The sequence below is a fragment of the Neophocaena asiaeorientalis genome, unplaced genomic scaffold, assembly GCF_003031525.2.
Source record: "Neophocaena asiaeorientalis asiaeorientalis breed wild unplaced genomic scaffold, Neophocaena_asiaeorientalis_V1.1 scaffold65, whole genome shotgun sequence".
NCBI lineage: Eukaryota > Metazoa > Chordata > Mammalia > Artiodactyla > Phocoenidae > Neophocaena > Neophocaena asiaeorientalis.
In genome coordinates this window covers 15,718,841-15,736,974 of record NW_020173215.1, presented here as the reverse complement: position 1 = coordinate 15,736,974, position 18,134 = coordinate 15,718,841, and the positions used below count along the sequence as shown (strand labels likewise).

General features: G+C 37.6%; 1 protein-coding gene across 2 annotated transcripts in view; it reads right to left on the bottom strand.

Moving 5' to 3' along the window:
• The window catches only part of NAA15 (N-alpha-acetyltransferase 15, NatA auxiliary subunit), a 72,279-nt gene that overhangs the window by 7,797 nt on the left and 46,348 nt on the right, over positions 1–18,134 (bottom strand). For both annotated transcript variants that reach the window (XM_024745154.1, XM_024745155.1), the window contains exons 15-17: positions 10,229–10,422; positions 5,589–5,697; positions 3,103–3,201 (exon numbers count right to left, since the gene is read on the bottom strand). In XM_024745154.1, coding sequence (XP_024600922.1) covers positions 3,103–3,201; positions 5,589–5,697; positions 10,229–10,422 — 402 coding nt within the window. The remainder of the gene's footprint in view (positions 1–3,102; positions 3,202–5,588; positions 5,698–10,228; positions 10,423–18,134) is intronic.

Sequence of the window (18,134 nt, the reverse complement as noted above, 5' to 3'; positions counted from 1 at the left end):
TATAAGGAAGTTCCACCTGTACCTTTAAGAAAAGGGGTAGTCTCAAATTCCGAAGATTTATTAGATAAGCTTTTATGGCTGAAGACTAATGAAGGGCAGGGAGTCAATCTAAAAGTCCTTCGAAATTGATAAAAACTAACCAAAAAATACTGAGGTCTCAAGAAAGGTAAAAAATCTCAGACTACCTAATTATCTTCCATGATACAATAATAAGTCCTGTGAATGAATCAAGAAAAAGTAATAACTGCGGGTAGGGGAATAAAACCTTTTCTAAGAGGCTTATGATTTGAGTCCTCAGATATCCTAAAATTAAAATCATGTTTGGTTCATGCTATTAGCTTATTAGCAGATTAAATAAACCTAGTAATCACCAATAGTTAAAAGTCACACTGAGGAAGGGGCTGATTCTTAGCAAAAGGAGTTTCCCTGGGTTCCCAGGCTAGCCAGCATTTTTTGCTAATTGCGTCGAGTATGTTCATATTTTGTGTGAGATAATGACTGCTCACTACTAGGTCATAGCACAAGTGATTTACTACCCAAAATGACAAAATAAATAAATGAGAGCATTAATTAAGCAAGGTGGGTTTTTTTTTGGGTGGGGGGAATACATAAGTATGGAAGAAAAAGAATCTGCAGGGAAAAGGAAGAAATGAGTTTGTACAAATGAGAGAGGAAAATGATTTAAGATTCACAGTAGATCAAAGTGATCAAATAATACTAATTTTAAAAGCATTTAAGGGAATTTAAACATATAAGGCAATATTAAAACAACTGAATACCTAAGCTCCTATCTTTTACTTAGAACTGACCAGAAATATAATTAAAATTGCTTTAAATTCTACAACTTAAAAAAAAAAAGTGAAAAACTTCAAAGTGGTAATATCATCCCCCTAATTAAAAACGGGGGAGGGAATACCTTATATAGTAAGTGACTCCGTGTAGCAGTTATTATTTACGTTGGTAGTACAACAACATTCTGGAGATTTGGAAGGTGCCCGTAACCATGCTAAAATGAACATTCACTTAGAGAAGTCTCTACAACTGATAAAACAAGTGTGGAGGCACTGTTTTTACCTCCACACTCTCTGGAAAGGTGTTACTTGTGAGGATTTCTTTGTAAAGAAGTTACTACAATATAACTTCACATGACAAATGTGTTCCTGAAAAGTTACTTCAAAATCAAATCTTTTTCTCAAGAACCAAATATATTAGTTAAAGGAACCCGGTGGGTTATAGTAACGAAGATGCCTAAACCTAGTGAAAATAAGGATGACTTTGTAAATCTCTTCCTGACAGTGATGTCGGCTGAACGCCTGGAGCAATGGGCACAGCTAACATCAACTCCGCTCAGTCATTCTAACTCTGAATGCCAGGACCATTCTGCCTTCGTTCCTCTGAAGTCCATAAGCATTTTAATTTTCTGAAACAACTGTTGCAAGAAAATGGTCATTATGTTCATCAATCCACACACTCATTACAAGCAAATACATCAAATATGCCACTTTTTATTTGTAGTTCAAAGGAAAGTCTCTAACTCCATAAAATTTATATGTATTATTTTATTACCTTTCAGGAAAGAAGTGACTATATAAAAACAAAGTATGTATATATTGAAAATAGTTTAAATGCACTCCATTTTAACTGAGAATGAATTAAGACTTGTTTCTAGCCTTAAGTTATTTTTAATACAAAAAAAAGAGACTAAAAAGAAACTCCGGGCTTCCCTGGTGGCGCAGTGGTTGAGAGTCCACCTGCTGATGCAGGGGACACGGGATCGTGCCCCGGTCCGGGAGGATCCCACATGCCGCGGAGCAGCTGGGCCCGTGAGCCATGGCCGCTGAGCCTGCGCGTCCGGAGCCTGTGCTCCGCAACGGGAGAAGCCACAACAGTGAGAGGCCCACGTAACGCAAAAAAAAAAAAAAAAAAAAAAAAAAAAAAAAAAAATCTTCTAAAAAGAAACTCCCTTATTTTCTCTAAATACAGCAATTATTTCTTCTATTTTCTATAATGCGGTTACATTATTTATTACTTCAGAATTTTTAAAAATTGAGGAAAATTTTTCTATGATTCAGTTTCTGTAACAGGAATCATTTTTTTGACAAGCATAAATATGATTTAAATAAGGCTTTACTTTTTCTTAGAAGTCAAAACAATGTTCTTAATTGGGACAATTTAGCATTTTTCAAAAGATAAAAAAAAAAAAAAAAAAAAAAAAGAATGACTGGGATGCTTGGTTTAATCTCATTATTTTCATATGATTTATGGGTTCACATGGGGCTAAGTATTCAGTAATGAGATAGCTAATTTAATAGTATTTCCAAATTCTGCAGACTGTTATATTAAAGATTCAATTTCTCCTTATCCAGTCACTTAAAAAGAAAAACAAAAACAACACTACTTGACTACAGGAGTACTTTATTCTAAACTTAAAGCTCTTGTAGTAGAAAGAACAATATGAAGACTTGGGCTCTCATCCCTGCTTCATTACTAATTATTGATGTTATCTTGAATAAGTAATTTAGTCTTTTAGGGTCCCAGGTTTCTCAACTATAAAAGGAGAGATAATTAGCATAAAATTCCACCTTTCGTCCTCTAAAATTCTGTAGCTTTACTTTGCATTAAAACTATAATGTACGGATCTTACTGTCTAAACATTTGAAAAGTGCAACAACTGTTTTAAAGTTCTTTTTAACCTGTATTTAGTGACAAAGATTTTATGACTCAAATAACTGTGCTAAAGACAGAGATAAACGAGATAACTGATCGATTTCAAAGAGCTACTTTAATTTTAGAACAATTTACTAAGAAGTTTTACATAATGAAAATATTCAAAAATTCAACTTATTAACTTTTTAGAAACAGAAATAAAGGTGATTCTCAAATATTTGGACTGAATGATTCTATGTCAAAATCAGGTAACATTTCTAGCCTGAAAATAAAGACCTTTACCACAAAGAAAAGAGCACTTTTTCCCCCCCTCAGCTAATTTAATACACAGCAGTCTTAAAATGATTGAGTTTGTGATAAACTTGTACAAATCACTTACACAGTCACTACCAACTACTGTAGTCAAATACTTAAGTAATGGAAAACAAAACATACCAGTACTAAAGAGTCGGATCATGCATTCATGAAGCCAGGGATGACTAGAATCAATAGCAAATGCCCTCTTTACTGATTGCAGCATCAAAAGAAACTTTTCTATAAAAAGAAAAAGATATATTTTGATCATTTGATAAAAAGAGATGTCCTCCTTTGGAGGACTAATTTCTTACAAATAGAAAAACTCATTTAGAGTCAATCACATCTGAACGGAAACATATGACTACAGCGAATGATTTCCTCAGATTAGCAACATTAGCTAATATTTTCCATGCAACATTCTTTAAGAAAAAAAGGTTTTATTAAGTATAAAAAATTTAGATAGCATCCAACATTACTTGAACTAATGCCATATAAACAAGAAAATTTTGAAGCCATTTCATTCCTTAACCTCTTTTTTGTAGTCAAATAAACTAATTTTTCCCATTACTTAGAAAACTTCATTGTTTACGCTTGAAACTAATATTGTTTACGCCTTTCTTGTGTTTTGTGACACATGAAACCGTTTCCCTTCTACCTGACTGTTCTTCTCCTGTCAATCCCTGGCTTCTCTTCCCCCTCAAAAGGTATAGTATTCAACAAGGTTATGTCCTTAGTCATTTTCTAATCTTTCTCAATGCTATCTCCTCCGACCCCATCCCCCACGTTCTCCAAGCTTCAGTAGTGCTTCCACCTGATGAATGGAAAATTGCACCCGATACTCACCACACTTCCACGTCTCATCCATAAACACCTCTTTGTTAAGACTTTCCTAGTTTGGTATCATTCTCCAAATATCAAAATTCAAACCCCTGAATTCTGACAATTCCTTTTCCCTTACCCCCTACACTCAGAAAGCTAAAAATACTGCTATGTCCTTTGTCATTGCCCATTTCACACTGTTGCAACGCTGGAGAGTGATTCAGAGGTTAGTACACAGCAAAGAAGCCAACTGAATGGAATTTACATTGCCTTTCACCAATTAAAGCAGAACAGCTTTTGTATTTTATACTTTGGGGTTCCATGCAAGAATATTTGTTTAAAAGACAGTTGTGTTGGGCTTCCCTGGTGGCGCAGTGGTTGAGAGTCCGCCTGCCGATGCAGGAGACACGGGTTCGTGCCCCGGTCCGGGAAGATCCCACATGCCGCGGAGCGGCTAGGCCCGTGAGCCGTGGCCGCTGAGCCTGGGCGTCCGGAGCCTGTGCTCCGCAACGGGAAAGGCCACAACAGTGAGAGGCCCGCGTACCGCAAAAAAAAAAAAAAAAGTTGTGTTAACTGTTAAAAGTTTTAAAATTACTTGACTATTTATTAAACTAATTTTCCAGATTATAACAAAATCATTGTGGAAAATATAAAAAAATATTTTAATCACTCAAATTCCATCAAGAGACAATCTCTTATCTTTTGATCTATTTTCTTCCCGGCTACTTTTCTATTTTACATACTCATATTAATATCTTAATAAAGATTAAAATCAAACTATAGGTAGTTCTGAATCTTATTTTGAAACAACGTTATATAGCAACCTTTTCCTGGCATTTGATAAACATGATTTTTTAAATTTATTTTATTTATTTTGGCTGCACTGGGTCTTAGTTACAGCACACCGGACCTTCATTGCAGCATGCGGACTTCTTAGTTGTGGCATGCATGTGGGCTCTAGTTCCCTGACCAGGGATGGAACCCAGGCCCCCTGCACTGGGAGCACGGAGCCTTACCCACTAGACCACCAGGGAAGTCCCAGCATGGGTACTCTATAGAGGTACCATTTTATTCTATCTTGTTTAGCAGGACAGTTACACTGTTTAGAGCAGTAACTTTTTATCAGATGTTACTAACCAGTTTCTCTTTCCTTCAATATGTATCATCTCAGTGATAAACTTTTTTTCAATGAACCACTTGGATTACATCAATTCAATACTGTAAAATCTTCTTAGTATCTACTACGTATAGCCTATAAGAATTCTAAATCTGGTAACCAAGATCCTCCATTTATCCTTTATGTGGCTCAGGCAATATAGATAACCTCAACATTACTTACACACACTTGTGTTTTCTTCATGGATACTCTTCCCTTCTGTGCATCTTTTCTTTTAGAAGTATGGTACATTCTTCAAGATACACCTCAAACATCACATCTTCTATTTATAACAAGGGCTAATAGCTGACATTTATTTAATGCTTACTGTGTATCAGACACTATTCTAAGATCTATGTGTATTATGTATTTACTAAATTTTATCCACATATGAACATGATAATGCCTATATTTCACCTTAATTCTGGTTATATATCGTACATCTATTTTTGATGCTAATGTCCTAGAAGAGAAAATCACATCATCGTACTTTCCCACAGCAAGTTGTAAACAGGAGGCATTTCTGTGAGGAAGCCGCACCGGCATTTGCCAAAATACCCTACAGTGGTGAGGCTATCAGAACTGGGTGACTGTAGCTAAGAAATTCCGTGATTGATCTTATCAGGGCCACTGTACCCTAATTGCCTACCTTTCCTAAAGTAAATCTCAAAGGCAAAAAGATGAGTTTCTATCTTGTTCTTCACCAAGTTCTTCAACGGAGTTAAAAATTTAATAGCTTCTTCCAATGGAGTTTCAACCTAACAAAAATAAAAGATATTATACAAATGGAAGCAAGATTCTGGGGGGATGTGAATTTACTCTTTCTATCAAAAACACTTTTTTGCTAAAAATCACTTACCAGTCACCCAGAAACACACTGTCATATTTCACCCACCCATAATCTAAAGGAAAAGGATTTTGAACTCCTCACTGGTTTTTAACTGTTGAGATTATACATTATCTCTGGATAGAAACTATCCAACAAGTAAAGAAGAAGATTAAATAGAACCAAAACCAGGAAAAGAAAGACAGTATGAGAAACAGGTAAGATAGCCAAGGGAAAAAAAAAAGACAGAGAAGGGAAGTGAAATAGGATGAAAAGGGCTTAAAAACTGTAGAGAACATTGAAGAATGAGTGAATGCTGAGTAATCAAGCTATCAAAAAATAGTACAGTATCCACTCTGTGTTGCTTTGTTCCACTACAAATTCTACAGAAATCTACATTTATTCAAATGCCATACTATTGGTGAGATGTCATTGGAAAAGATTTATATTTCTAGAACTCTGTCTCTACCACCCTTCATTAATTATATAAATGTACTAATTATATATCTGTGATATTACCGGGCAAGTATAATGCTTCCTAGATAACTGTGCTACTCTACTCCTAGAGTGAGTACGGAGATAAGACTATTCTCTGTAGACTGGGGTGGAGGTAGGTAACAACACTGTGTTTATCAGAAGGGCACTGAACATCTGGGTCCTATATTCACCTTCTCTCATCACAGAGGCAATAACAATTTACCCTCAATGGAATTCGGATATGCCATATCTGTCCAACATGCTTCTGCCAGTACAGTAAATTGTGATTTCACCAACACATTTTCTGGCCAAGGAAATTATTTAAGAGCATTCAAAACAAAACAAAACAAAACAAAACCAAGTCAAGCCATAAACGGTGTCTACAGGATTTACCTTGTACTAGTATGTAAAGCACTAGCCGTTATTCTTAAGGATATATGCCAGAAATCAATATATGACAGCATCACTCTAATAGTTGTAGATATCAAGAGACAGAGGAGAAAACAAGGGCCCTCATAAGTATGCCTTTCTCACATTTGTAAATATTCGGCTTCCTATTCCCATGACTCTATGCTCTACTGAGTTAGAATCTGTGGTATACGGGGGAGAAATAGTTACCAGGGAAAGGTAGAGAGCTGGAAACTGAAACTGCCACCCAGGCACATCAAGCTTTTCATTCCTCAAGAGGTACAGATGGAAATGAGGGTCACTGTACTGACCACGATAATTTACTCCAGGGAGATACAGCTGTTATTATTATAAAATAGAAACAAAAAAGGATATTGGGAAGTGGAATCAAGCATTTGACAAGCATCACACTGACTGAAACCAAGTGTCTGATTTGGAAAGGAAAAAGAGAGGAATGAATTCTGTCTGCAGTTCTCATAAATGAAAACATATGCCCCCAAAGGAGATGTGGGTCTCTTGCCCCTGCATGCTCCTGTGTGCCTCGCACAGGGAAGATTTTGTCAAGCTAAACCTAAACAATAAATATAGGTGTATAACCAGAATAAAGCTAACTGCATTTCTACATTTACATATATACAGTGCAGTAGAGGGTGGTATAAACAAAAGCATATAAATAGGGATGATGCTCTACAATCAGTGCTTTAAGGTTAAAAAAAAAAAAAGTCAGGGCTTCCCTGGTGGCGCAGTGGTTGAGATCCCCAAAAAAAAAAAAAAAAAAAAGGGGGGGGAAAGTCAAAACTACCCTTGAAAATCCCTGAAATTGTTGAGACAGACACATAGATACAGATATGAATATATAATATCACTAGTTTGCATTATATGTATGAAAACCACACATTTAAGTACCAAAATCGCAATCACTGTAGCAAGATAGTCACACTCTGAGAAGCACAAGAACTGAGACGGCAGTCATACCTCCCCCACCGCAAACTCAGGTGGGGCCCTATGTCCACTGAGAGAAGTAGCGGATGGAACTACCAGCATCATGCATACTCTTTTCTGTCTCTGTCTCGAAAAAAAGTTACATCCCGTCAAGATTTGAATTTACCTAAGTTAAATAGATACAGAAAGGGACTGCACTGTGTTGATGGCCATTTAAGACATTTGCAAGGGCATTTTTTTAACGTGCATTTAAAAATTTATAAACTGGCCTGAACTCTAATCCGAGTGTTAAAATATGTTGTATAGGAGTGTATCTCCCTATACTCGCAGCACAGCGACACAAAGTCTAACACTGTATGCTAGCTTAAAACTGAAGTTTAAAAATAAACACTATACAGACAGAGTGCTAAAGACTTATTACCCTTATAAGGAACATGTGTGTGCATAGAAGGAAAAAAAATCCAGTTGAGATGAATGCCGGCCAAAGGCACGGAGGAGCATAGGATGGATGGTACAGGAGAAAACTCATGAGTACCAGCTACCACCTACTGCTCACGATACCCTGGCTAAACAAGCAATACAGATTCCACCGAGCTTTCAGATGTATACTCAGTTAATTCAATATTAAACTCACTAACTAAACCTCTTCCTATTTTCCTTCTCTCCTTCTTCACTGGAATAACTGCAATTTAACTTTAATGCATTAACTTTAATGCTTTTATTTTATTTAAATTATCCTGAACTGGTGAACTGAATTTATCATTTACTACCTGGAAGAATGATGAAATATAAACCCCCTCCCCCAAAAAGGCAACTACAGATTATAGACCCAGAATTGGCAGGCAGTTTTTTAAATAGCCTACAGCGTCCCTCCTGATTATGAGGGCTTGGTGTAATCTGGCCTTGCCACTGCACTGCAATATGGGTGACTGTGGGTGCTATCAGACGGGGGCATCTTGGAGGCAGTTATCCTTGGAAGAGAAAGGTGTTATGTGCCTAACAGGTAAGAACAGCATATACTGAAGAGCAGTCCATGAAGGTGGGTGCCTTCCACTAGGCTCCTTTCAAATAAAGTAGTCAGAAGCACTTTATGTAGGCATTATTTTGTTGTGAGACTACAACCCTCTAGCTACAAATGTTTAGACTACAACTTGACATCTGGCCCCAAAGCAGCCGTTATAGGTGAAACACAAAGAAAATGGAATAGTGTATAAGGAGACCTGGTACAAGAATTCTGCTCTGTGGGGTACTCCTCATTAGACACTGACTAAATCCAAACAGATCCCCTCTTTAAGAACTATAATGCGAGACATAAAGAGCTACAAGAAAAAAAGTCATTAAGTTGTGGGACACAGAGAAAGCAAGTGGAAAGAATGACAGTGGCAGGCAGTCAGTGATGGTGGTAAAAGTGGTAGCAAGAAAAAATGCTGAGGCGTAAAGATGAAAAGCCCCTAAAGTTGGTATTATCCCCGAGTAACTCTAGTTTTCCATGGGGCCTAAAAGGTCAATTTTCGGTGCTCTTCACGTCCCTGTATATTCTTCCAGTAAGCTCCCAACAATAAAAAGGCAGTATCTTTGTTCTTAGAAAGCACACAATTATTTGTACATACAGCTTTGTGAAATCCAAGCTACATTTATCTATGGTTCTTAAACAGTAATATTGCCAGGAGATATTACTGTCCATCTGCTCTGATATAATCTAAAAATATTTTCCAACTCTTCATCAGGTATTACAATTTTCCTTAGTTACTAGTAAGGCTAAAGTGAACTCTAGGGCAATACGCTTACGTTATTGCTTTAACGTAGTAAGTCATGCAATTATCTGCACGTGGAGTGGGAGGCTGTCAAGGGCCAGAAGAAAAGTGCGTATGTATGTTACTGACGAAAATGATTCACAGGATAACGAATGCTTTGGTTTCAGCTTAATAGTTTAAAAATGGCAGGTAAGATTTTGGCTTGGGGAAAATATTTGAGGACTTTTAAGATATTAGGTACAAATAGTAAATATAATAAAGAAATAGTGTAAACTGACAACATGAGTGAGAGAGAGACATACAGAATTCACTTTTTAAAAAGCTCAATTTAGGCTAGATATAAAAAGTTCAATGTTACCACTTACAACAGACACTACATTCTTTACACATATATTTTCTCTAGTCCTAACATTTCTGCCTAGTAGGGATTTTTCCGAGCCCCATTTTATATTTGAGAAAACCATCAGAGAGGTTAGACAAAATGTCCAAGATACACAATGAAGTGTAAGAGCTAATATGTGGTCCCAGATCAGAATGACTCAAAAGCCAAAACTTTCCAATATACCATATACTAGATTACTCTGGATCAGAATCATTATTTCAAGTTCTAAATGTGAGATACAATCAGAAAAAAAGAGAGAGGGAAGAAAAGAAAGGAAGGAAGGAAGGAAGGAAGGAAGGAAGAAAGGAAGGAAGGAAAGAAGGAAGAAAAGAAGGAAGGAAGGAAGGAAGGAAGGAAGGAAGGAAGGGAAAGCAAGCTAAAAATTAAAGTGATTTTTTTACTCTAACATCTATAATCAAATTGGCTGAATAAGACCACATAAAATGACAATAGGTGGTCATGAAATTTCACTCAATTGTGCCAAACACAATTTTAAGTACCTTGGCCAGCTTCTCGGGAATAAGTTCTTCTTTTGGACCTCCAATTTCCTCATCATCATCGTCCTTCTTCTTTTTCTGATTTCTCTGCTGCTTTTCTTTTTCTGCATTTTTTTTCTCTTCCTCTATCTGGGCTTTCTTTTGAGCTCTTCTTTGCTTATTACGTAGCTTCTTTAGCTCTTTGTCAGACATGTTTGCTGTAAGCAGCAAGTGTTAATAAAATTATCAACGTGTTAATCAGATTAGAAATGATCAAATACTACGTAATATTCCCATATAAACTCCCACTAAAAATCTTTCCTGTTACACATATTCATATGCCTATGTGTACCTTTTAATAGCGCCACATTTGCTAAAGAACACTAACCTCCTCAAAAAACTTGTGAGACCCACCCTATTGTGGCAACCATAGCAAAACTCAAAAGCACATGAGCTCCTCTAGCAACAGTAAACCACTCGCAATTCTAGGAACGTGACAAGCTGGTTCATAACTCTATGGCACTGTCCCATGCCTTCTTAGTTATGCCTTCTCTAATCCTGTCAAACAGTACTGCCACTGTGCCCCACATATCCTGCTTGTCATCATACTTTGTTTATACATCTATTTCTCTTTTAGACCGTCAGTTCCTTGGTGGAAGAGACCTTGTTTTACTCATAATCTTTGTGTCATCATACTTTGTTTATACATCTATTTCTCTTTTAGACCGTCAGTTCCTTGGTGAAAGAGACCTTGTTTTACTCATAATCTTTGTATTGACAGGGCCTAGCAGCATACCAAAACACAGAGAAAACACTCAAATATTTGTTGAAGGAATAATGAATAACTACACAGTAAATTTAAATTTTGACATTAAAAATTAACAATATCCCTTGAGGTACAACTATAGAATGTTTCAAAAAAGACTGGAAATCACTGATAAACATGCCATAATAAAGTGGAAAACCTGTACTGTTTAGACTTAAAGCAATAAATCTGAAAGCTACGTGTACAATCAGTATTTATTTGGAAAATACTTGTTAATAATGAGAAATGAAAAAATTCATTCTAAAATATACCACCACTGTGGTGATTTTTAAATATGCCCACAAATTCTTCCCTTCAAAAAGTGGAGTCTATTTCCCTTTCCCTTAAATGTGGGCTATACTTAGTGACTCACTTCTCACTAATAGAATGTACTAGAAATGAAAGTGTATGACATCCAAGATTAGGACATAAAAGCACTGTGGATTCCTCCTTGCTTTCCCTTGGATCACTCAGAGGAAGCCAGCTGTCATGTTGTGAAGAAACCCAAACCACCTTACGTAAAGACCCGTGTGGCCAAGAACAGTCCTCTGGCCATGCCATCTTGGAAGCAGATTCTCCAGTCCTTCAGGTGCCTTGGCTGACATCTCGACTTCAACCTCCTGAGAGACCATTAAGTCTTTCCAATCATACAGCTAAGTGACTTTTGAATTCCTGCCCCCCAGTACCTCTGGGAAATAAATGTTTGTTGTTTAAACCTGCTAAGCAATTTGTTACGTAGCGATAGACAACCAACGTATTTTGGCCCCTGGAAGTGCGATGCTGCTGCAATAAAACCCTAAAATGTGGGGAGTGGCTCTGGGACCAGAGGGTGGCCGAAGGTGAGAAGACTTGGAAAAGAGAATTAATGTAAGCGCAAGAGCCTTAGACTACTAATAGGTATCTAGATTTTGAAGCGGCTGCAAGTGAGGGCTAAAGTGAAGTGAGGAACACTTATAATCACATAGAGGCAGACAGCTTAGCAACACCTATAAAATGCATCAAGTGAACCGGATGATCCCGTTAGGTGGATTTCTAGGCCCCAAAACATGGGGGGGTGGGGGAGAGAAGAGGTTTGAAGATGGTACCTGATTCTTCTTGCTGCTTCTAGCAAAAATGCAAGAGAAAGAAACTAAAGGAAGGAGCAGGGACTTGAGGTTTTTGAAAATGCTAAACCTCTCCAGAAATGACTGCTGAGCAAAGATCAAACACAGGGCACTGCCAGGAAAACATGTCAAAAGGGAGAGCAGAGAATTTGGCTTTAAAATCTTTTGTTAAGACTCAGAATTCAGAAAAATGGTGCCTCAGTTACTAGTCAAACAAAGGTTCTCTTGAAAATTTTAAGGGTGTGATCCACAGATCCTCTCAATCACACAGCAGACCTTCTAAGAAACTTAGAAGTTTTGTCCTCTCAGCAAGATCTCAAAGTAGACAAAGACACTTGTGCATGTGGATTTCAATGAGATTCACACAAGATCCACGAAGTTTAAAAGAGAATTGTAACGGTAGAAACACGGAAACTTGGACTGAAAGGAACATAGCATAAAATGAAAAGAGGTCTTCAGACACCCCACCCCCTAATTTTGGAAGCGGATTAAGAAACTACTTAGCTGCAGACAAACGCTAACTTTCAAGAAAAAAGAAGGATTCAGAAGGTAGAACCAGGAACCCAGAAGGCAGAGCCAAGATCCATAAAGAATTATTCCTAGGTCTCGAGTCCTCATCAAAGAACTGCTAACCTGGACCCAACTGGACATGAGAACTGACACGAACCAGTAACTCCAATGTGCCTCCCGTTCCCCCCCTCACCACCCCTTTGTGTCTACAGTGTGCGCCTAGCCTCTCTCTCACCACTTTATACTGGTTCACGGGATTTCTTATCAAGAACTCTAATTCACAGGATTTCATATCAAGAACTCTACTTGAAGAGCTACACTAAAGAAGCATATTCAAAAAACCTCATCAACATCTGCACCTCATTCACAAGACAACAATCTGGACTTTGAGCTAATGCTGTAATGGGATGAGACTTATGGAGGCCTTGAGAGGGGCAAGTATATTTTGCATTAAGAATGTAAATAATTTGTGTCCAGAATGCAGAACATGGCAGTTAAAATTATGTCCACAAATTCTTTGATTTCTCCTTCCCACTCAAGTATAGGTTGTACCTGGTGACCCACTCGACAAATTAAAATGTAAAGGAAGTGGCAGGGTGTTATGTCAAGAGAAGAGAACATTAAAGGTGTTATGGCTTCCTCCTTGCTCTCTAGCGTGGCCAGCTACCATGTCTTGAGGAACTCAAGACACCCTCTGGAGAGACTAAGGAATTAAGGCCTCCTGCCAAGAGCCATGCGAGTAAGCCATCTGGGAAATGGATACTCCAGCCCCAGCCAAGCCTTCAGATGACTACAGCTCTAGCCAATATCTTAACTACAACTTCCTAAGAGACCCTAAGCCCGAACCACCTAGGTGCTTCTGAATTCCTGACCTATGGAAATGGTTGGTTCAAGATGGTAAATTTGGGGGTAATTTATTATGCAGCAATAGATAAAAACAAATTTATACCTGTTTCTCTTTTTCCTGGTAAAGAATTCCTTACTACTAGAAAAGAAAATTTCAAACAAGAACTAAAAATTACATCCTAGAAACACAAGACTGCGTGAGTGGCCACATAAATTCTGGCCTTTTAATGATTTGTGAAATAACTGCTACCACTTGCATCCTTACTGCAAGACTAGACACAATACACACATTATTTTATTTAACAATCTCGACAACCTCATAATATTATTTTATGTATCAGAAAACTGAGCTTTCAGAAGAAAAATAATGACTCAGAGTGATAGTAAAAGACAGAGCAAGGATGTAAATCCACTTCACCTTGCCTCCAGTCTAAACTCTCTCTTTCCACTATGCTACACCAGGGGTCAGCAAACTTTTTCTTCAACAGGCGAGATACTAGATATTTTTCGCTTTGCAAGCCACAGGTCTCTGTTGCAACTAAACTCAGCTGTCATAGCACAAAAAGAGCAACAGATAGTGTGTAAATGAATGGGCTTGGCTAGGTCCCAATAAAACTTCATGTACCAAAACAAACTGCAGTATGGATTTGGCCCACAGGCTAGTTCGTGACCCTACTCTGTAGTACCTCTCACTGCCTTAAGAGGACTCGTCAGTTCACAATAATTGCCACACCACGATAGAGAAAGGAATCCACATAGGAAATTAATATAGACATTAAGAGTCCAAATCCTGTTTCACTTAATTTAGTGCTAATTATCTGGATAGGCACTATCTCAAGTTTACATAAATTAGCTAGTACTTGAGTGAACTTAATAGAGACTCAAAATTTTAGCTTAGGAGGAGCCAAAGGAAAATTCTACTATGCTAGAATATTGCATTATCTTTTTTAAAAAAATTTGTGTTTGCGTATATGTGCACATATGCATGTATATGTGTATACACAGAAAATACCATCTGAATCTAGACTACTCTACCCAGCCAAACTAACATACACATAAGAATGCAAAATAAAAGAAATCTGGCCATATGAAGACTCTTAAGTTTACTGAAAGGGTAAAAACATGAGAAGCAAAAGATAACTTCTCAAGCAAATAAAGGGTACCTACCAGATCTTTGCTATAAATGTCAAGCTTTTTGGTGAACCATTAGAAGCACTGTGTCTAAGGAAAAAAATGGCAGCAAGCAAACTATTGTTCCTATTAATCAGCACTATTTCAGCAACACTAACCAATGCAATAAGCCACGGGGGAAAAAAAGAGGTATGAATACTTAAACTGATTACAGATTAATATAACGGCCTACGTAGAAAAGTTTTTTAAATCAACTGAAAAATCTACTAAACCTAATATCAACGTTCAATAAGGATACCAACATACAAAAACTATAACAATATTCATTTGGAATACTGTAATGGGAAAGGGGGACATGTAAGGATAATGCTAAGGGTAAATTTGCTGAAGTTATAACACAATTACACTAAAATATAAATAGGAGATACATGCATTCTAGTATGCGAAGACTCGATGTTGTTTAAGATCTCCTGATCCCCAAACAGTAATCTATATGTTAAATGCAATTCAAATTAAAACTCCAAAAGAAACTTTCTGGAAGATCAATTAACTCTACAGTTCTCACATAAGCAAAAATTAACATGTAAAACCAAGAAAAATCGAAAGACATAGTGTTAGATTAAGAAGAGAAAAATGGATAAGAAGAGAAACCCATGTACTGATGTCAATACAACATAGTTTTACTGTGTCTTCACACTAAGTTTTAATATATGTGAGAACAAGACACCATGCCCACAACCCACCAAAGTATTTTTTCAGAGCTTACTTCAGGATAAAAGTGGCATTTTAAAAGAGTGGGGAATATGGACAACCTATTCAATAAGCACTATTTAGGAGTCAGCAGTCTTTTACGTGGGGATAAAAAAAGCTGCCTTCCACCTCACATCACATATAAAAATTATCTCCAGATGATTAAACAGCCAAATGTAAAAATAACAAAGCTAATAATATAAGAAAACATAGAAGATATTTATAAATATATTTTACATTTTGAAGGAGAAAAGCCTTTCTAAGCAAGACCCAGAAACCATAAAAGACTAAACAACTTTGATTTCAGAAAAATTAAAGCTTTTACATAAAGAAAGACACCCACTGTAAATAAACGTAAGGCCTAAGTGACAGGAAGAAAATATTTGCAACACATAAATAAGGATTACAGTCCTGAGTATGTACAGAACTCCTACAACCAAGAAGTTTCAAAATAAAATGGGCAAAAGATATGAACAGGCAATTCACATAAGAAACCTAAAGCCCACATGAAAACGTAGGCAGGTGTTCCACTCTTAAAAATCTAGGAATTATAAATTAGATGTTCTTCCCAAAGTAACAAAAATGTAAAGGATGGACAATTTTCAGTGTTAGCAATAAAATAAAATATCAGTCCACTGTTGGTGGCAATAAAAACGTTTTATGGAAGGCAATTTTATACATTTCTCATACTCTTTGACCTAGCAATTTCCACTCCTAACAATCCATAATAAAATATGTGCATAATGATGGCCTACAGGACATTTACTGTAACACCGTAAGGGGCTGGAGGGGGGGCCCACATGGATTCCCACAGAGCCATTAAAATGACTGATGATGATATTAGCTGTGCCCAGACATGGAACAACACTATAAAATGAAGGGGAAAAGTGTAAATTTCAAAACACTATGAAGCATATCATCCCATTTATGGGCTATAAAAATAAAACGAACAAAACCACCACAAGAACTAGCCTGAAAGGTGTGCGTAGGGCACGTGCGCACATCAAGCTCTGAAAATGGTAGCTGTGCACAAAGGAAACCGAACGTTTCATAGGGGCGGCCCTCTGAAAGAAGACAGCCTGCGGGTACGAGAAAAGGGAAAGGGGATTTTCACGTTTGCTAGTTATTCTTCCAAGTTGTTTCAACTTTGTATGTTAAGAGTTCTTTGTGGGGGCTTCCCTGGTGGTGCAGTGGTTGAGAGTCTGCCTGCTAATGCAGGGGACACGGGTTCGAGCCCTGGTCCGGGAGGATCCCACATGCCGCGGAGCAACTGGGCCCGTGAGCCACAACTGCTGAGCCTGCGCGTCTGGAGCCTGTGCTCCGCAACGGGAGAGGCCGCGATAATGAGAGGCCCGCACACCGCGATGAAGAGTGGCCCCCGCTTGCCGCAGCTAGAGAAAGCCCTGGCAAAGAAACGAAGACCCAACACAGCAAAAATAAATAAATAAAAAATTTAATAAACTCCTACCCCAACATCTTAGGAAAAAAAAAAAGAGTTAATTGTGCATTATTTGCATAATTTGAAGAACAGGTGGAAGGCAGGAAGAGTGAACAGGAAGGTAAACAGGGGCTTCCCTGGTGGCGCAGTGGTTAAGAATCCACCTGCCAACACAGGGGACACAGGTTCGAGCACTGGTCCAGTAAGATCCCACGTGCCGCGGAGCAACTAAGCCCAAGCGCCACAACTACTGAGCCTGCGCTCTGAAGCCTGCAAGCCACAACAACTATTGAGCCCGCGAGCCACAACAACTATTGAGCCCGCGAGCCACAACTACTGAAGCTCATGTGCCTAGCGCCCGTGCTCCACAACAAGAGAAGCCACCACAATGAGAAGCCCGCGCACTGCAAGGAAGAGTAGCCCCCGCTCACCGCAACTAGAGAAAGCCAGTGCGCAGCAACCAAGACCCAACGCAGCCATAAATAAATAAATAAGTTTATTTATTTATTTTAAAAAAGGAAGGTAAACAAAAGAAGCCAGAGGATCACTGCTCTCAGCTTCAATGATAAATTGTCCCGTACATTCTCACTGGTATCTTCTTGCCAGTTGAAGAAGCAACGACAGATAGACATTCAAGTGAAATCTGTACAAGGGTTTCTATATGTGACCTTAGAAAGTTCTAAGTTGTTCTTAGGTAACAGGAAATATAATTTAATAACAAATTAACAGAAAGATCCAAAGGACTTTAGAAGGAGGAAGTATAGAAAGTAACCAACCATAACATCAGGAGAGGCATAAACTCAGGACTGAAGAAAAAAAATCTGACACAGTTTTTATGTCCCAACTCCTGTAACATTTTTGCCATGAAAATGTCACAAAATATTTGGATGAACAATTAATTTTTATCTTTCTACATTCCTATGTCACTTTTATGCTGAGATCCTTTCCCAAATAATTAAGGAAGATTTCTCCCTACACATCCTGACATCTTGCTATAAAAATGGCATGTTAAAACTGGTCAAATGGTAAATCATTGAGCAATTTTACTGGCTTAATTCTAAGCTGGGTTTTAGTGTTCAAGCAATATTTACCTTTTAGTAGGTTAATTATAAATTATTACTAAAAGGAGAAATAACTAGCTATACTGACGGCCAACACTAATGTGGAGTTCCAATACTAATATACAAATAGTATAGTATTGTACTTAACAATTTATAGTATTGGGTAAACCAGATATTAAATGTAAAGTTCATGAAATTCAACTCCTTAAAAGCTAGTGATCAGTTACGAATTAAATTCTTGCTTAACTTTTTTTTTTTTTTTTTGGTGGTACGCAGCCCTCTCACT